This window comes from Manacus vitellinus, unplaced genomic scaffold (genome assembly GCF_001715985.3).
Source record: "Manacus vitellinus isolate BGI_N305 unplaced genomic scaffold, ASM171598v3 scaffold_0_pilon, whole genome shotgun sequence".
NCBI lineage: Eukaryota > Metazoa > Chordata > Aves > Passeriformes > Pipridae > Manacus > Manacus vitellinus.
The window spans coordinates 21,323,607-21,345,309 of NW_021938789.1; the positions used below are offsets into that span (position 1 = coordinate 21,323,607).

General features: G+C 39.5%; 1 protein-coding gene across 1 annotated transcript in view; it reads right to left on the reverse strand.

Moving 5' to 3' along the window:
• Positions 1-21,703, reverse strand: part of SCFD2 (sec1 family domain containing 2) — a 191,960-nt gene that overhangs the window by 8,594 nt on the left and 161,663 nt on the right. Inside the window, exons 7-8 of the mRNA XM_029962751.1 lie at positions 6,324-6,469; positions 2,732-2,866 (exon numbers count right to left, since the gene is read on the reverse strand). Of these exons, the coding sequence (XP_029818611.1) occupies positions 2,732-2,866; positions 6,324-6,469 (281 nt within the window). The remainder of the gene's footprint in view (positions 1-2,731; positions 2,867-6,323; positions 6,470-21,703) is intronic.

Here is a 21,703-nt window from a genome sequence, read left to right on the forward strand (position 1 = left end):
TCTGAATTTTGCATAAATCCCCAAGTGAAATTCACTTTCAGTTCAAAATGCCATGCATTAAAAATAATTCAGAGAGCTATCTTGGGCAATTAGAAAGACTAACCAAAAAACCCTCAAAACCTTTACATTGAAGTGAAAGAGCCCAAAGGAAGAGGATGAGGGGATGCCCTGAGTCAGCAGAGTGTCCCAGTTGAGACATCAGGGCCTTCTCTCCAGCTCCAAGCCCCTCATACTGCATGTCCTCAGGATGCTGGTGGATAGAGGGCTCTTTGCTGATGTGTGCGTCTGCATGGAAAAGAGGGAGGAAGAGGTGGGAAAATAGGGTGGCAGGGGTCAATAAAACTCTAAAATTGAAGCAGTAAGTGGTTGGAGGACAGGTTTGTTCTCATGGCTCATGGCAGCTCACAAAAAACAACTTTTTGCTCTGAGGAAAGTCAGCAGAAACTATCTTTACTGTCCTATGGAGGATGACTGCCAATAAGGATAGCAGCACCAATGATTCTGGTATTTGTGACCAACCAATTGAATTTAGCTGAATAACTGGAAAAAGAAAAACATGGCAATCACCAGAAACTAGGCTGTTGTGCAGGGTACTTGGTATCAGTGATAGCAAGCTCAGATCATCATAAAACATGTGTGGTATAGAGCAGCAGTCAAAACAGGAGTCCTTGAGGCAGGGAGGCCTTTCCCCTTCACCTTCCCATAGCTTCAAAACAAACACACCTGCCAGAGAAACAACTTCTGGATGAGAAATATTTTTAAAAGTTTGCCCTGAATTAACATACCTGAGGCAATCACTTACCAAAGTATTTTTATGTGAGTTGGCATTTATACTCAGGCATTGAGGAAGAAACAAAAATGCAAGGAAGCTCACAAAATAATTACTGTGCTGATGGTGTGATTGTGTCAAAAATACAGGCTGGTCAGAAATTCAGTCATGTAATAATTGAGCACATGCCAACAAACCAGGCTACAAACCAAAGGAGCAACCATGGACATATATTTATGAGGTATGTGATGATGCCTATGAAATATTAATCTTACACAAAGTTCACTTGCTTGTCTCTTCAATATACCCCTTAGTAGGATATTTGTCTTACTAGCAGAGATGTAGGTACTTACAGGTACATATTGCCATAATACATTTATGTCTCACACATACACACGCATATTATTAATAAGGATAGAGTAGTCCTCAAACTAGCCAAAGGTGTCAATGTCTGCATCTAAAAATTTAGGCCTTCTGGAGTCCTGTTGTTTTTTTTTTGTTTTTAAGGATAAGTTATATTCCTGCCTTATGTGCACCAGCTTCTTTACTTTGTTTGACAGTGAAACGTGTTTTTAATTGTTCTATTTTTGGGGGTGTTGGCATAAATTTTTTCAGTTCTGATACATGAATGGAAAGAAATATTTCTATAGCTAGTCTCTTTTGTCTTGGGACTTAATCATAAGCTATGAAGAGCTGAGAATTTAGATTTAGGAACCTAACTGAATACATTTTGGAAATCCATTTCAACAGTGGAAAGAGATTCCTGAAAATATGCACTGGATTTCAGGCAGATTTGATTTGTGCCCAAGACTAACTTTCCGTGAAATAACAGAAAAATAACTTTCTTATTCTGATAATGGGTTCTAGAATACTAGTAACACAATGGTCAAAACTATTTTTGTCAACTGTTTTTAAATGCAGGTCTAGCAGGCATCTGCATGAAAGAGAAAAAACTTTTTTTCTTTTCTATTACAATAGAATCACAGAAAAATTCAAGTTGGAAGGAATCTTCATAGCTTATCTAGATCATCTCCCTGCCTAAAGCATGGCCAACTTCAAAATTGTATCAGATTGCTCAGGGCTTTGTTTGGCCAACCTTTCAATATCTCAGAGATGGAGAATTCACAGCCTCTTTGGATTTAACCACTCTTACAGTGAATGTTTTTTTCCTTATATTCAACTGGAATTTCCCTTGCTGCAACTTGTGTCCACTGCTTAACATAGTTTGTTGATGCCTCTTCCGTGCTGAGAGGTGGTGGTGGTAATACTGGAAGAAGAACATTGGGCATGGTACAGAAACATACTGTACTCATAACCATAGTATTGATGTGGCTTGATGTAAATTTGGGTTTGTTTTCAATGGAGAAGTTAGGATATGCAGTAGGACAAAGCGGAATGTACAGCATGATAGCAGCTCCACACTTCATCTCTGTAAATATTTAGCAAACACTTAGCATAGGCTAATTTGTAAAACAGAGTAAATTCTTGTAGAATGACTGTCTTAAAACATGCTAAGAGCATCCAGAAAGCAAATTCTAACTAGGCTTCCTTCCTCCTTACTGCAAGTTGAACTACATCAAGTTATAGAGAAGGCATTGAATTATGAAGTCCTCCTGCATCCACTGTGAGACCAGACTGTTCATACTTACTTCTCTTCTACCTCAAGGCTTCTTGGTGTCCTTAAAATCCTTTGATGAGTGCCTCGTGGAATGACTTTTGGAAATCCAGGTAGGTTAAATGAACTGGCATGCCTCTTGTTTTGTTCAGCAGGCAGCAGTTATCTGCACTGTAACTGCAAAGTGGTGCCTCAAGCGACCAGTCTCCCTGCAAGGATTTGACTTTCCTAATCTCCCCTTAAGTTCTGCTGAACAGTATCAACTCAAATACATAAAATCAGCTACTGACGTAGGATGCTCTGACTTCAAGAAAATCTTACAGATCAGCTTGGGAAAGCTGGTTTACCTTCATGAACATGCTGAATCCAGTTTTAAGGAGATCAGTGAGGCCTGATGACATATGCTCAATATCAACAGGATCAAGTCGATCAGGATTACAGATCTCTTCCATGACCTGTTTCAGCAGTGGTTTGTAAGAAGCCTGCACAAAAAGAACAAGGTGTTGTGAATAAACCTGTTTAGACTTGGTGTAACTGCTCCATATTTTATTTCCATTAAAGGTTACAAAAATCATCATCCTATAAAGGAAACCACCCAGAGAGTTTGTGACCTTGACTGCAAATGGTGTGCACTAGCACAACATAAAAAGATTGAAAAGACTGGAAGACAGCCACACATTTACTCTGCCCCATGTGTATTAAATCAGTAAAGGGAGGCAAGGAAGAAAGGGGGACTTACAGTTTCTCTGGAATCTTTTCGGAGGTAGTACAGAAACAGACAACAATAGGGATTACACTCTGTTGCCTATTATACACCCAGATCTCATTCCCTCTGTAATGATTTTATTAACACTTAAACAGAGATTTTCAGGAGGGACGGCTTCCTAACCACTCCTGCCTTCCCACAGGTGTCACGTCCCAACTAAAGTCTGGATTTCAGCAGAGCTGGGAAGAGGCCAACCTGTCTGTTTGCCCCTTATGGAAGAGCAGAGCTAAGGAGTCCCTGTTAGTCCTTTATCTTTTATGGCCATGGTATTCCACATAATACTTCCACCTGTGGAAAACTTTGAGAAAACCCCAACATTAGCAAGCACTGTCAGAGCTTCGGAGAAGTTAGTGATCAGGAAAAGTGGAAAATGCAACCGTACAAATGGTCAGCATGCTGGAAGATCTGCTCCCAAAGGATCAACCTTGCATTCTCTTCAGGGTCCACAAACCCAGGCTGAATATAAATTAGTAGCCTAGTAATTTCCATATTTCTGTACCAAGGTTTAAACCACTCTGCCATCCTGAAAAAGTTTTTAAGATAAAACTTTTAGAGACTTTTGGAAAGATACTCTTAATGAAAATGCAAGCTCACTTGGTTTACAGATGGAGCTTTGTTTTGCTGCTTTTAACTTTGCCCAAACTGCAACAGAACCACAACCATTTCAGTAAGTGCAACTGTCTTAGAAAATTAGCAGCTTTCAAATTAGCACATTTGTTTTCCTTTGGGACTAGCCCAGGTGTATATCATCTCCTAGATTTCTTAAGGGAATCAAGTGTAACATCATTAATTTTGCAAAGATGATATCTACAAGAGACATCTTGCAAAATAAAAGTTAAAATGGATGGAAAATAAAAAGCAAGCCACTTGGCTTGCAACTAAAATTTTCTGGAGCCATTAAGAAATGTTTTTCATCCAACACTTTACAGTGAGAAACAAAACTTACAGTTTTTGAATACAAGCCTGTCAACAAAGATTTATACTACTAATTTAGTTCTTCTCACAACATGTGCATAATTTTTAGTTGAGCCAACAAAGCAAATTACAGCAGACATGAGCTGCAGGATCTTTTAGAACATGTTAAGATTTCTGTCAAATCTAGTCACGCAATAAAGAACTGTTTGAAAATACACATGCAGTCATGAAATCCTATGTATAAAAATCTGTTTAATATCTTCATAGATGAGGAACAGAAAAACATTAGGAATGAAATGGAGCAGAGATCAAATTACAGTTTAACAGAGAGGCTTACTGCACAAAATTAAAGGAAAAACATCATCTGATTCAGACAAAACTATGTACTCGAAAGACGTTAAAAGTGTGCTATGACTTTGCATGTCTGAATTTTCAGCGGCAAAATTTAGTGCCCTTCAAAACAATCTTGTTAGGCTACACAGTTACTAAAATGTAGACAGTATGATCACTTACTTTTTTTAACTGTGATAGTTTCAATTATTATTAAAATCTTTTATGATTTGAAATTAATCTATTAAATTTTAAGGAGTTTCTTTGGGGGCTCAAACTGTGTTTAAAATAGCTGTTAGAAACCTCAATGGCTACATCTCAGACAAGATTATAAAAAGAAGAGAGAGAAAGAGAGAGAGAAAGAAAAAGAATGAGAAAAGGAGAGTCAGGGATGGAAGGAGGAATGGATATAGGGATAGAGGAAGGGAAGGAGGAAGGGAGAAATATACTTAGATCAAAATGCAAGTAGTTTCAATAACAGGCAAAAAAAAATACTCTCTTGCATGGTCACTACATGAACTGCCTCGATAACCTGATGAAAACATCGGTCATTTTATGTAAGACATACAAACTTCAGTGCTATAAAAAGTCCTTCTAAGACACAAGCCAATTCCCACTTATTTACCTTTTTGTGAGTCTTAAGAAGAAATGGAGCCTTCCCAGCTTCTAATAGATGAAGCAAAAAAGTGTGTATAAGCTAAACCCAGTCCCACAGCACTAGGCAGAGCTGGGAACGTGTATGGTCATAGATGGGCACTACTTCTTCAGAGGAGCTAAACTGATCGCACACAACCCATGCATTTAACACCTGCCAGTCAACAGAGATGCCCATTGGTAGAGAGCTGTGTGTATGATGGACAATCACATACTGCCTGCTTATTTCTACTATTATAAACTTCCTGGACTTCCCTCAGCAGAAAGTTCATCCTATTCAAGCAATTAAATTGATCGCATGGCCAGATTAAGGGGCTGCAAGGTGTTAATATACCCCTGTGTTACAGCACTTATCCCTAAGCAGACAACCTGGATTATATGCAAAGAACATACTGATGCTAACTACACCTTCAGGAAACCTTTTTTATCATCTCACTGCCTCCACACTGAACGGTATTAAATGTTCAGCAATTTTCCCCATTTTGGACACCAGATTGGTCCTAACTGTTAGGAGACTTCAGGAACAGGCTTTCTCCACCTTAGATTTCCAGCAACATTTTGCAACAGTCATGATTACTGTTCTTACAAAGCAACAGTTAATTTGAAATACATCCCTTTGATGGCCCACAGCACTGTTATGAGTTTGGAAGGATTTTTTCTGGCTCAAGGCTAGAATCAAGTTTTATGGTCTCTCTCTAAATCCCTGTTTTCTGTTGTAAAACTCTATTTTTAACTGAAATAGGTAAAACACTTTGGGGGAGACAAAGAAAAAAATTGTTTATTAATCTTGATGACCTAAAGTAATATCACAGTTCATGTGTTCCTATTTTAGAAACAGAAGCTGCATTTGTCACCTATTTACAAATGGGTCTCCCTCTCACACTCATAGCGATGGAAGAGAAAATACATGGGAATATTGTTGCTGTATGGATGTGGAAATCCTGTTTTGCTACATCATGATAGGTCTTAGTCAAGAACCACCTACATCCAGCCCTGCATTTCACAGGCATTTTTTGTCGTATCACAGTGCTGCAGAGCAGAGCTCAAATTTCTTCCTCAGATAATTAATTGTTGACATTGACATGGATATGCTTAAGTTTGGACAAAGGACTTGAGGAAATTCTTGATGATTAGGTCAATTATAAAATCTATACTTAAATCCCTTTTTCGTGGGCAGAATCCATATAGTATTAGCACATCAACAAAATTAGTGCCGTAATTTTGACAGTATGCTAGAGAAATAACATACACAGGGAAAAGAAAGATCCACTTGCCTGGTTGGTGTTGCTGCCTGGATTACGTATGGAATTAAACTGTTTCATGTGCATTCGAACTCTTGTAATATCCCTGAGGGACTGAAAGATACTGTCCACTGCATCTGTGGCTTTCTGAGATGTCAGGTTCAGTAAGGAGTCACAGCCTAAAGAAATAAACAAACACGCAGCTCAGTGAGTGAAAAACTTTCACGTGTTTTGATAATAAGCAGTAAGAAAAGGATAATTGGGAGGGAATTTTTAATTAGTTTCATCATGTTATATTCCAGAAACTCAGGGGCTTGTTAGATAGCATGTCCTCAGCGTGGCACAAGCTAAGCAAGAAAACAAAAATCCTAGACAGCATGCAAAGTGAACAGCACCTCTTTAACATTTGTAACCTCAATCACACAGCATTTTCGTCAGCATAGGGTATGTTTTGCTCTCCACAGCAAACAAAAGGGTCTATGCTAGCAGGCCCCAAAGAAGAGTCCCCCACTTATATGGAAAGGAGCCAGATGGTTTGCAGATCTCCTTGGGCAAAACAGTCATGAAGAGGGGAAGTGCTCCTCAGGCATCATACCTGGGCTCTCGCTGGCATCCTGCTGACTCCAAAGACATTTCCTACCTTTGCAACAAGAAAAATGGGAAGAATTTGTGCTAAATACAGCAGAAATGACAGCCACACATTGGGAAAGAGCTGTATTACCACAAAAAAGCCTTTATCCCTCAAAGTGGCACAATTACTACTTTTAATATATTTTATCAAAGCACTTCTGCTAAGGTATAATGCCTATCGCCCACTGAGGCCAAAATCCAATTACAGGTTGATGTAAAAGGTCCCTCCAGGTGGCCAGGCAGTGCCTTGGTGAAGAGAAATTATTAGTCTTGACTCTATCCCCCTCACCGAGGGACCTATATTGATTGCACAAAAGCATTGAAAAAATGCTTTCTCAGCTGATCTGCTGATAAGAATTATCCAAGTGAGAGATAAGTGGGTCACCTGCTATTTTTATTGCCTTGTCAACACAGCACTACTCCTTTTGACATCTCTGCTTGCCTCCTTCCCACTTGACTCCTTGTCTGTGTGGCAGCAGATCCATCAAAAAATAACCCTTCTTGCCACATGTGCACACCAACACACTAACTCCTGATTATTGCTCTTGTCTTCTCCAGGGATGCTGCTGTAGTGGCTTGTGTGTCCATCCTCCAGTTCCACAGCTGATCCTGCACCAGCAAAACTCTATGTCTACGCAGAATCCTGCTGAGAGGACAGGGTCTCCCTGCAGGCCCAGTGCCTGCTGGCTTGCATTGTGCTGTGCCTGTGGAGCCTGACACTGAAAACAGGCATTGAAACTCTCAAGAAAGCGCTTGGATTTTTGTGTAGGAGGACCCTGAACAAAATTTCCTCTACAACTGTAGAGGAAAGAATCCTTATACGCTAAAGAAAAAATAAAAAAGGTAGCACTTTCAAAATCTACAGGGAATTTTTAACAGCTAACCTGAATCACTCTTTCACATCTGTGTGATCTGCGCAGCAGAATATATACATATATATATTTAAAATATATATAACATATATGCATACACACACACACTTATAGAGGTCTGAAACTATTCCTACAAGATGGTGATTAGACACTAAGGTTTCATTTGTCTGAATATTTTTTTGTTGAGAAGCTCCAAGCTGGATCCCCAGATGGTGCAATAGAACAGATAAAATGACTGCTGCAGGGCTACATCAAACCAAGCTGCTGAGGATTTATGCCATTATAGCCCACAAAGCAATGAAGTGAGCACGAACTGGACCTCAATGACTTCCATGTTATAATTCTAAGGCAGACAGTCATTTATTTTTGGACTTGAAATTAGTAAATTTTTTTAATGAGTGCACAATAACTTAGAGGAATACTTTTGTTTAATGTATGTGAAAGATCTGCATGCTCTGATACTCTGACCCAAATTTGTTTCAAATCCACTTGTCACTTCTCACTTCTGGAACTGCAGTGCAGTTTCCAGCAGACATGGTCTGCCTTTGTAGCTGGAAGCCCTAGCGATGCTCCTCACCTTGCCTGGCCCAGCTTTTTGTTACTGGGTCATTCTTCTCTTGAGCAATTTCTCGGTGAAGTACAGCCTCTGTAACATTACTCATTACTTGAACCTCATTGCCAGGAAAATGCTGTCTGGAGCTTGGGCTTTTCTTCACAGCTTGTGCTGACACATTCATGGGCTGGAGGAGGTCATGAAATCACTCACCCTCACCATGTGTTTCTCAGGCCACATCATTTCATTAACCAACACAACAGGTGTGTAAGCCTTAGTGCGCTGGGCTGTGTTCAACTCTGCCTTCTGGCAACACAGAGTGGATCTTGAGGAGCACCAGAGCAGAGAGTGGCCCAATGTTTCCAGTCCCCACATTGGAGTGCGGTGGTGGACCCAGTTTGGGACCCCAGGGGGGCACTGGAGTTGAAGATCCAGTCTGGCACCAGTTTAAGGCTGACCAAACAGAGGGAAAAGAGGTGTAATTTCAAAGGTTTCTCAAAAATGGCGCTTTCTTGGGACTTTCAATCAAGAAATATCATGTCCAGGGAAATTAGGGATCTCTTTTTCCAGTGGGACATCCAGTAACTCCTTTTTAAAATGTAAATTAAAGAATAAATTTTCTTTGCAATCCCTTATTGTTGAAATTAAAATCTCTGAAGGGTGCTGTCTACCTGTTGCACTGCAGTAGGGCTGTAGAGGGGAGCTGAGTTTCTTTTCAGCCTGGAGAACAACAGAAGCTTGTTCTGAACAAGTGGCAGGCTGCTACAAATCACCTCCCGTTCCCACCTTGCCCATGAATGGGGCTGTGCAGCATATGGAGAGCAGAACACAATCCCTCTTCTCTGCTTGCTTCATGCTACCAAGAAATCTGCTCCTTTTGCAACAGTGAAGAGGTGGAATACATTAGCTGTGCACAGCTCATGTGCTAATTAAAACAACTCTTCCTGTTACTGTTTTTTCTTGGGAAGTTAAATGCCATTTGGAGAGCATGCTTCAATGAACTCCTTTGAATCCCAAGCCCTATTATACATGGGAAAAGGTGTTTAAGTGAAATTTATGGATTTCCTGTCAGACTTGAAGAAGCCCAGGTATGGAAAAAAAAAATCACCACTAACCTGTACAGGAGTAAAGATTTTAAAGCATATATCTGAGATCTTGATGACATCCCAAGAAGAACACAACCTAGTTCTGAGATAAGTGGTGCCCAACCCCACTGATACTGCTTTTGTTCTGCTCCCATCCACTTGTGCTGAATTTGAGGAAAATGAGACTGTCAGGAGCTGCATTCAGTGCCTACCAGGATGAGATACTGGCCCTTATTTTTTACCTACTTTTGAACTTTTTCATCAGAGAAAGTACATCTCCTCTTAAGCTACACATTTGCACAACCATTAGTACCACAACTAACCCATTCTCACAAGAAGCTTGGAAAAAGAAGAATGAATGGAGATGCTCTGCTCTACAGTATGGAGTGACCCAGAAACCAAACAGGACTGGTTTTTCTACTTATTTCTGAAACTGGAAGGAAGATGCTTTAAGAAGAGGACACAGACATTGTGAATTAACGAGATCTATAATTACAGAGTGGCACGTGACTGATTATTCCCCTCCTCCATCCAAATGTAACAAATGAGAACTACGGACCTGTCCTTAGTGTCTTGGTACATGGTCCAGGCATTATACATAAACTCATTCTTTCTCTAAAGCAGTATGATAATTATTAACACTTTGTGAAAGACTTTGATAATTCTGAGGGATCACACATGTAGGACTCCAAGGGCATTTCAGCACATATCTGATGTTTATTATATAGGGACACATCCTGTGAGCTCTGGAGCTTACTGGGAAGGGACAGCAAGAGCCAGTGATGTGCTTGGAAACGTTCTTGCCACCAAATCTTTGAACCCTCTTCTGGAAACCACTCTTTGGTGTGCAGGGGATGCACAGCCCACATGGCTAAGTACTTTGCTGGATCACAAGCTCTAAAGCTGCACATGTAAAAATCTGGCCACTTAACTGTGTGATTAAATACGGCTTTAAGAGCTACTTTTGGAGAGTAATTTTTTTTTTTTTTTAATTTTGGCCTTAATATCGGTCCTTTGGATGTTTCTATTTTACAGGAATATTTTATTGCCTTCTTCTTGCCAAAATCCAACAGCACAACATGTAATACCAACTTTTATGAAGCGCTGCAAGCTTAGTACTGCAGGTTCTCATGTTACATGAAATTAAACCTGTCAATTCAGCGAACAATTACAGTGGAAAACTAAGGCACTTACTAGAATAAATTGCATAAATTAATTGCAGGAATATAAGTTAGGCTCCGATGTGCTTTCTGAGGGAAATTATTGTAACAAATTCATTAGGGAACCATTCAGTTGCTCCCTCAAGTCATCCATATCTTAATTAAAAACTCATAGATGTTAATAAAGCCATGGTAAATGCTCTGTAAGTCTAATAAGGCCTCCCAATAATGTTCTTGCAAGAACTCAGTAAAACTCCAGACTTTACTAAATACAGAGTTTTATGAACATACCACCCCAGGACTTATACAATCAAATGTCCTCAGCCTTCTGCAAATTATTCTCAGATACCCTCCTTTTGTCTTCAGACTGGTGGATGCACTGTGGCAAGGACAGTTTTTTTCCCATCAAGGACTTTCTTGCTTCTTGTGCAACAGCCAACACCTTTCAGTGATGCTATAAAGCTTCACCCTTGGATCTGCTGCCTCACACCTACTCCACAAGGTACTCTAAGAGGTACCATGTATGTGAAGGACAAACAATGTGTGGGGACAAGGGATGAGGTTCGTGTCCAGGTAGCAGCAGGTCAACCAGAAAGTACTACTGGTACCAGTATGGCACAGCCTCCTTAACCAGAAGAAGTCCATAGGAGTCTAGGCTTTACCCACTCGGACTTGGAGGGGAACATCTGGAAAACATGGCAAGTTCTGTAAATGTCTTTATTTTTGTAAAACCTTTCCTCTTTATGTTGATTACAATGAATCACATTTTTAAAACAACAAAGTAAAATAAGTCTTTCAGTATTTTTGTTTGAATTTTCCATCTTTGTTTTACCTTGGACAATGGAAATGAATATGACCAATGGTTTTTGCATTCACAGTCCAATTTGTTTGTATATCCCTCAAACTGCCAACTCAGGCTTGCAGACATGATTGGAAAATGCTTTCTTCTGAAAACAACAGTCCGACTGAGTATTTTTAAAAATGCATGGAACTGTTTCAACTCATAGTTCTAAGAATGTCGGTAATGGAGAAAATGTCTTAAAGATATTTTCTTTCCCAATTAAAGTTCTTTCCCAATTTAAGTTCTGAGCCAAACCAGCACTCACAGTATCCTTAAACTAGTGAAGGCAGCTTTATACAATAATGTAAATGTATGGAAGCATAAGATGACAAAACTAATAGTTGTAATCTATTTATCAGCTACTGAAACAAAACAATATTTTAAAAAGGAAGACAAAAATAATGACATTCTAATGCTATGTGTAATTAATTATCTGTTCAAAAAAGCCTCTTCACCCAGCATGCTATAGCACAGGTGAAAAACCATCTGAAAACCAAAAAAGATAATGGGCACTTAGGCTGCATTCAATGGGCTATATTTAATGACAGAAAAAAATGATAGATTAGAATAATTACAATTTTAATTTCCCCTCTCTTATTCAAATTAACAATTACAGTACAACCCCTAAGTACCTTTTGCTTTAAATTCGCAATCATGCTCAGAATAATTCCCTTAAAAAGATGACATAGTTTACCTTCTAAAATTCAAATTAAACCATAATAGCCAAAGCGCTAGAAGGCTGTTTTCCAGGGAAAGACTGGATGAAAAAGCTAAAACCTATAGGCCAGTCCTGTTATTAATCCACACTGTTATGACAGTTTTGATGCTAAGAGTAGGCAGAAATCCACTGTAACGAGGTTACGAAGTTCATGGTAGTAAGAAATGGACCTGTCAGATAAACACAAATGTAATATTTGAAATTTAAGAATGAAAATCTGAGAACTGACATACCAACCTTGACATACTTTATGCACTATTCAGCCAGCACCACATTACCCAACTGTAAGAGAAACTAAAGAATGACTAAATGCCATGCTTAGTGTAATTATGACAGAACACAAAATGTGTAACAATAAACTCTCTGATGTTTATCTATGACATTACAGTTTGTAGCCTAACTGCAATTTTAAAAGAAAAATATGTTGTTCAAGCTCACCATACTGACTCCTGAAATCCTGATTTCAGAAAGCATTCTGGCATGAAGTCCTACTGAAATTCATCCACAATACCCTCAATCTTATATTAGCATTCCAGCTTGCCAGGAAAGAGAAATCCTACTACTCTACTGTTTCTACAGGTAGACAATTCATTTTTAAATAAAATATGTAAAGTGATTGTAATCAAAAGTAACATCCAGCATAAGTGGTCATCATGGTAATTCCTCTGGTGATTTTTAGTTCAAATTCCAATTTAGTATCCTACAGGCCTGCCTTTTTCAAAACACAACTTGCTAACACGGAAATGATACTATATTCACAGTATATGTCAATCACACCAAAGATGAATATTTCCATTTCGTTCCTAAACTTCCCACAAAATTTGGAAAGTTTGTGGCCATGAAGTGGTAGATGGGTGACCTTGTAAATCACCATCCTGCAGCTCAGGCACAACTCAGGCCTGAAATTAGGAAGCTGAGGCCTTCACACTGGCATCAAGCGTTTCAGGGGGACGACACCACTTTTACATGGAGTCCTACTGAGCTCAGTGCAGCCTCTGAGTGATGGCACTCTCCTGCACCCCTTTAATTGCTGACTCACTCACACTTATGCCCATGTCCCCACTGGAAATAGTAATACTTGCTTTCACCTACTTGGTCATCTCTTCCAAGTCTCAGTCCCTTTTGACTGAGCTGACATGCACCCATAGGACTTCTGACTTAGCCAGCTACATGAGATACTGCTGCTGCCTAAATAAAATCCTAACTCCAGGCTCAGTTTGGAGCAGGTTTGCTGATGGCAACAAGGACAACTTATTGTGGCCTGTTGAAAAAAGTTGACTAGAAGAGAAAGTCAAGTGGCACATCTCCCAGGGACTACAGGCATTAGGAGGACAAAGGAAGGGTTCCTCTTCTTTATAGTATCACTGCCAGTGCATTAGAAAGAATAATTCCCTACCTGGCAGATAGCACAAGACCTTCTCTCATCATTCCATCATTAGCACAAGATCTATGACATGCTGTGCCTCCCCAAATGTAGCACAAAGCTGCCTATGGTGTGAAAATATTTATGATGCTGAAAAGCAGAGAAACATGGTTTGTGGTGCTCTGCTGGAGACTGGGAGACCAGGGGTTGTACTGGGAAAGAACCATATTACACTTTTTTTTTTTTTGTTCCTCATGCTATTTCTCCTGAAAATGGACATTAACACTGGATACCAAGGTGGAATATGAGGATAAACAGGATAAGGGCAAAACAGCTGTTCTTTTATCCTGCAAGTGAGGATAATTGAAGCTTAATAATTTTTAGAGAATAAACAGAAATATTTATGATAAAGGGCTTCATCGCACAACACAAAGAAAAACTTTTTACAACATAATATTGATGGCAACAGCCACAATTCTCCACACTGAAATGAGAAAATCTACTTTAATGGCAACCTGCCACATTGCAAGCCATACATGATGGGGGCAAAAGGACTAGAAACAGGAACACTGAAAATTTCTGCATTCACACCATTCACTTGTCCCTCACTGGAGTAATTTTGGTTTTCTACTGTCAGTGGTACCATGCACACAAAGAAAGGGCTACATCTCCCTGGTGCCCTGGCCTCACTGAGGGACACCTCCAGCAAGGGGCTGAAGCTGTAGGAGAGCTGCAAAGAAGCTGTGTGTGAGTCCCCTGGTTGGTCACATGTGCTACCTAGGCCAGGCGTGTATCCAGGGCACAGATGTCCATATTCTGCAAGCAAACGAGAAGTTACACTGAAGCACAGCCCTCTCGAGCCCTTCCATCACAACCAACGGAGATCATGGCAAGGAGCATGTGTGGTTTAATCCATGCACAGCTCCTACTCTCTGTTACCAGCTCAACTGCATTGCTTGCTGTGCAAACAACAGACCCTCTGGAGGCAAACCCCTGTCCCTAGTGAGTATCTCTTGATCTGCTGAATAAATGGCCTAATATGATGATACTTTGTTTCAGATCTTTCCCTGTAGAATACACAGCAAAAAAGTGCCACCATTGGTACAATTAAAGCACAATGTTGTACACGTGGGCTTGGGATGCCTGAGTCAATTTTTGAAGCTATGAATCATGAACAATACAATTCCTGCACAAAAGCAAGCTGTATTGTCTGTTACCTACCAGAGTTTGATATTAGAATGCTTTTTTGTATTTAGGTAAAAAGGTACATGATAATTTAGCCTACAGCATATGTGATTATGTTATTTGGAATAAGCATTATGTCTCTGATAAGATTAGGAAGACCATATTTTGCAGAGGCATTTGCTCTTCATGAATCTCATGGAAATATTTAAGCAAAATCGGTATTGCATTTGGAGTTGGAAATAAACCAGGAGAGGTCTTGGTAAATTTCTCTCTTCAGCTTCAGTTTAAGTGGTTGTTTATATTTTTCATCACCTATTGGAAAACTATTTTGTTTTAAATCATTGCTGACTCAAAAGATGACTCCTCTTTCTTTGGCAATATTTCACATCTCAGTGAGGATGGCATCCTATAAAAAGTACCTTCACAGAGATTTTTTTCTTCATGAAAGCAAAAATGATTTAAAAGTCGTCCTATGTTCATCTACTTATAATCCACTGAAACCGCACTGCACTTTGCAGAGAACCTAAGAGCACAGCCCAGTCCAAACACCTAAAAATCTGTGGACAAACAAGGAAAGGCAAGCCAGTAAAAAGCATGGGCAGAAAGAACAATAATAATGCAATAAAAAAAGCAAGTTAGAAAGAAAGCACAGCATGAATTATCCCACCTTATGTTAATTTTTTAATTGAAACTACTGTTATAGAGGAGACAAGACATAGGTAGCATAAAGCATACTTTGGGTGAAAAGCAAAATAAAAGAGTGACACTGTGGAAAGGATCCAAAGAGAAGAGAAGGAACTCAACTACGGGAAGATGGACCAATATGGTGCTAATTTTTTCCAAAGGACGAACACCACCATGTGCCAAAGGACCAACGCCCCTTCCTCTGAGTACATGGCCACTACCAAGGCATGGCAGATCCCTGACTATGAATAACATAAAATTACACAATCTATGCTAATTTTTATTCTTTTTGTTGTTCTATTAACTGTAAAGCACACTGTAGTGCAGATGTCAAGTATCAGTCAATGAAGAAAATGATCAGCAGTGCAAGGCTCAAGTTCATGTACAGAGGCAGGAAATATCCCAGAGTATTAAGTGGAATGCAATCATATTCACAAAACAGATAATAATTCATAATATGTGCAATAGATAAAAAAATATGCTGGCAGAGGTCTCAGTTTAGCAGAAGACATGAACACACATTCAACTTAGAAGGTGTGACAGGATGGAGTTAGGGCAGTGGTTAAGTGCCTTGTTGAATTAGGGTTAAACTATCTAGTTTCAATTTAGAAAGAATTGTGCTATTTTAATTAAGAAACAATTCAATGGCTTGTGGAATTGGTCTAGAATGTTTCTTAAGCACTCAAGAATTAGGATTTTTTTGTCTTTAAAACAAATTGAAAACGTTGTATGCGTTGATGAAAACACAGCTTTGAAAAGGGCCTTGAAGAAACAGTAACTGACAGAAAGTGCCTGCTATCTGTACTCATTTGCATTTAGTATAAATTGTTAATGTTTTCAGGAAAGAGAAATAATGAAAAACACTAGTAATCTTGCAGTCAAGTTTCAACATCTGTTTATTTATTGTGACCAAAAGAGCAAGGATAACATGATTTACGCTTCAAGCACATGGCAGAAGCATAGGGATTTTTTCCTTTAAATTGTGCCTGCCTAAGAATTAAAGAAGACATGCAATTTCAGGATCAACTGGATTTTTTTTCTTGTTGATGTTGTTTAGGAGACAAAGACATTAGTAAGTGCAAGCAGCCAGTCAAATCTGATGGGCTGGCAGTTTTGCCATGAGGCTGATCTGTGGCAATCCAGTGCTGTTCACTGCCCTGGGACTGGGCAGGTGCAGGGTGCTCGTACAATGCCAATTGTATAACTGCAATATAAACATTTATATATCTAAGCTAGTAGGTACTCAAATGATCAGCAGACACAGATGCGCTTCCATGGATATGTACCACATGTAATGAAGCCCGTGGAGGAGAGGAGGACAGTCCCCAAACTCCTACTATAACCATGTTTCATTTCAGATGGGGAAAATACTGACTATACTGCTTCAGAGTTTACAAGGAAGCATGTTACTGAGTAACAGAAGGCCACTCTAAAAACCTTTCCCTGTGCCATCACTGTTTTGTGGACACCCTTCACTCATTCCTTCTCATTCCTCCTGCCATGAGAAGACACCACACACACAGAAGGTGCTGCAGAGGACATGCACAGGAGAGTGACTGAGTCCTACTCAGTGTTCCCACCAGAGCAGCCTTAATGTGCATCACTTCCACCCTCCCAACGGTGATGTGTGGCAGTGCTGGCAAGCCAAGGGGCTCAGCAGTAGCAAATGTCACCTTGGAACTGAATCACTGTGGAGTAAGAAAATGTTTACATTTCCAAGTAATAAAAAATATTAAAGGAGAAAGCTTCTCCATACACTTTATTACTATGAGTTTTTTTTCTCAGATAACCAGTGTTGTTTACTGCAGATTCTGTGCAACATTACAGTCTTGGCCAATGTCATGGTGATGTTCCATGTCATTTTATTCGAGAAGTTTTTACCATCTCCAGATGTAAAATCATAACAGCTTCCATTATCTGTGATGTAATAATGTCTTACTTTCCTCATATTTGGGACCTTTCTCTCTTTTTTTTTTACTGTATTTTTATTTTTACATGAAAAGATTAGAAATTACACTATTCTATTTCCTCTCTTCGCTGGGGCAGAACAGCCTCAATAACTGAATAAAACCTGAAGGCAGAGCCTGGAAATTATTTAAGAGCAGTCTTTGTGCCATAAGAAGACTGCAGGAGGCAGCACCAAGCTCAAGCTCCTGGATCAAGCTCAATTTGTACTGGGGTGCAGCAACACACTATTTTCAGCTCCCAGGAAAAGCACCATCTCACAAGGATGATGTTTCACCCAAACTGACCAGGTTTGCCCATGGCAAGACTGGAATGCTGCATTTTCTGGGCACAGCTGTACTGCTTCCAGTTTCTGAACTGATGGGACTCATCCAGCTGTCCCTGCACAGAGCACTCAGCAAGCAATGATCCCTCTGCATTAGGTGGAATATCATGTTTAAGCTTCTATCCTGATCTCCCAGTCTTGAATTGTCTTATCACATCTTATTGTAACTCTGGGCACTCCCAGAAGTTTAATTAGGCCTTTTGTTGCGCAGAACATCACTTTTTTTGATTATTGGCCATTTAAAAATATTCTAAAGTGTGATTAATCTCTAACAATTAGCCATCTGAAAAACAGAAATCTAGTCCACACTCATTATCTCATCCCAGGAAATCTCCTGGAAAGGCCAATCTATCTGCATTGACTATAGATAGACTCTAGAAAGTTTCACCTGCTAACACCAAACTCTGTGAAATAATTCCCGCTTTCAACCAAAGGCCGAAGTCATTAACGTGGAATAAACTAAAGCAATATAAATCTGAGATAAGAAAAAAGAAAAAGGATTAATCTGTAGACCAGAAGAACTATGACAAGCATAATAAGGCATGTGTTGTTCCTCTAAAGAACAACTATGAATAGATGCTACCATCAGCCCCCAGCGCATTTAAAGTCAGAAACGCTTACTCTGCAGATAAAAATAAACTGTTCTACTTTCTGCTTCCACCAACACTACGGAATGGAAAAAGTACAGAGATATCAGCTAGAATATATCTTATCCTGGGAATGGTAAATGGAATGCAATCCAATCCATTTGTGAGGAGTCTTTAATATGTATAATACCTGCCTAATTGGTTTTTTTTATATGGTCTTTTTCACAGCTCCTCCAGAGTGCTGCACCAAAGTCAAAATTCAGGGTCTGGCCTTTGCAAAGATTGCTTCAAACAACTCTTGTAAACAAAGTGAAGGCAGAATGAGAACATCTCTAACCAAAATCCTGACAGAACAGAAAAGCAGTAGGATCCAAGGCTCCAATGTGTGCAGCCAAAATGAACACAGGTTGATTTAAAAATCTGAGAGTGTTTTCACAGAGATAGAAGCCGGAGAAACGTATTTGCAGTTGTAAATTGAGCAAATTTGATATGAGTCACAATGGCTGTAAATATGCAACCCCCACAGAGCTGTTTGCAAGTCGTTTCTCTGCACATCCCCACTTGTATTCAATTGAAGATTGAATAACTGAGTAACTGCAGAACACCAAATACAGTAAATAAATGTAAGGAAAGAGGAAAAATGACACAGGCAACTACGGTCTAGTCACTTGCCTTTCAAATAGGCATAAAAGTTCAAGGAGATTCTGAAAAGAAAAAACAAGTGCTAAAAATGAACGAGGAAGGAGGATAAAAGCTGACAAATTCAGGTGATAACCAGACCTGCCACACATATTTCTGAGTGAGAAAACTGACTGTTCATCTGACAGAAGTCTGGTAGATGACTATTCTGATTTCAGTGAAACATTTGATACAATGCCACCTGGAGAATTAGCCTGGAGTGAAGAGATGGGACTTAATAAAAGAAATGTAAGGAACAGGCTAAAGAAGAGATAATGATGGCCTGGGATAGACAGTCCTAGCAACAATCCTTGAGGACTGGCCTTACTATGTTTATTGATGACTTCTGCACAAAAAGTAGGAGTGTTGATGACAAAACTACGAGGTACTGTCAAAGGTAGTAGGAGTCTGAAATAGACAACATATAAGTCCTGAAGCAAGAGAAATGAGAGAAATGAGACAAAGGAGATGAGCACACAATACAAAATGAGACAAACCTCACCAAGGCCATCAACTTAGTGGGCAATAATAGGAAATCTCTCCATCAGCTGGGACTCTGCAATCAAAAACAACAGGAAGAGAAGAATCTAGGTGGTATTCGTTGATTCTAGGAGTGACTCTGGGCTACTAGCACTGCATGAGACATGCAAACTCATCAGATACTTCCTGTAGATACACAGACATGCTGGTTCTATCTTAAAAATGGTAAAACTGCAACAGAAACAATTCTGGTCACTGGTGTTCGAGACACTTGAATTCAAACTGCAACAGACTTAAAGAAGATATGTGAACATGACTACAGAAATAAGAAATCATTTTTATCAGAAAAAATGGGGCTTGTTCAGCTGAGCAACAGGTAAATTGAAGATATGTAAGCTAGAAAGTAGAAAAAAGTATCCAACCACCAAAGGAACAAGGTCTTGAAAAAGCTTTTGTGTGAGAGTAGCTGGATGCAGCTGGAAATAAAAGCAGTTTCAAGACAGATTTTGATAAGTTTATAAATGAGATTATATGATATGTTTGCTTGGGAAGGAGCAGGGGGTCTGGTTTGGTGGTGAGGGAAGCACTTCCTTGCTCTGTCTTTCTACATACACCGGCGATCATTTAAAACAATTTTTTGTATTTCAGAGGTTTAATATTACATCTAGGAGAAAAACCATACAATTGCTCAAACTCTCTATAAATGTTCCCATAAATGCTAATGTAGGATTTTGACTATTAAAAGTGCAGCAATGTTTGGCAGCCTTTTTGAAAGCCTGGTTCAGTCTAGCTGCAGGCTGCCGGTGACCAGCTTCACCAGGCACATTTTTCTACCCTGACAAATAGCTCAGTGGATAGCTATGGGGCAGCTGCCTGAGAGGTTTACAACCCACTAATGACAAAGTAAGTGCTCAAAGCTGGGAATCAGTCTCTAATAGAAATGAAAATATTTTTCCTCTCAGAAAGTTATTACAATTCTCCTTCCTTCTCTAAAAACATAAATTCTGAGTAAGTTGCCTAGCCATCAGAAAAGACTGGTAGGAATAGGAAAGCTATCAGAGAACACATGTGTAACTCTTTAACTTCCCTAATAAACCAAACTGCTTCTGCATTGAAGAAGTGTGGAAATGTCATGAGAGAGACAAAGTAATAAAATAGCCAAGGCTGAAAGGAAAGCAGAAAGCTAGAAAATAGTTGTATGTGATATGTTTCTAAAAGGCAGAAGAAGTGAGAGGTTTTGTGGTGTACATGGGTTAGCAAATGGGATTCTGTAGGATCTGCAATTTATTCTTGCAGTGAAGGACTTGAATCATGTATTTCTAGGCAGCATGGCAAGGCAAATTCCCTGCCTTACTATTAGAAAGCTTAGATGAATGGAGAGAAGGATGAAGCAGGGGATGTGTCTCTTAAAAAGTATATTTTAAATACCTTCTGCTGCCTGTACTCCAGAGAAAGAACAGGGAGGTGGCATTTAGCAATTGCCTCATTCTACAGCCAGGGACATGCATTTTCTCGCTCCTCTGAAAGTCTGCTCCAGTTTGGGTGAGCTGTAAACCTCTGAAAGATCATTGCTCACACATGCTCAGCTAAGCCTTGCTGGTTTTTCACCATTAAGATGTCTGAGGACGCTCTTGCCAAACATACTCCAGTCTTTCAGAGGACATAGTGCTAACAGAGCAGTCCATCCATCATCGTTAAAGGGCAGCAAGCTGTGATCTGTTACTTCTCAGCCTCTAACTGATCAGACAGCAAAAATTGTGTCATTTTCACAAAACACTGCGAGCCTGCCCCATTTCCTAGGCTTTACCCAGGCCAAGGCTGCTCAGCCACTGCAGTGGTGCCATGGGGTTAGCAGCTCCACTGCTGCAGCACAGAGCAGGCTAAAGGTGCCCAGGCAATGATGGGGCTCTGTCAAAAGATAAAGTCGGTATTGAAAATGAGTTGTAGAAAGATAATTTTTTGGTTTACATGTTTAGTAAGCTGTTAAACTACAGATAATTTAACAAAAAACAACTATGATTGTCAATAAATTTGTGATGCTGACACCTATTTATTTTATTAAACCTATTCCTTGCCAGGTTAGCTCCACAGAATTCAGCATCCTGTTTTTATAGAAGACTCAGGAAAAAGAGATTCATATTTGAGATGCCTAAAGGGCTCCAATCAAGTACTTCATATTTACTAAGAATGTAAACAAAATGACATGACCTGAGTAGGAATCATTTACTCCATACTTTTTGCAAAGGACAATAAACATATGGAAGGAATTACAGAAAGAGAGTCAGTA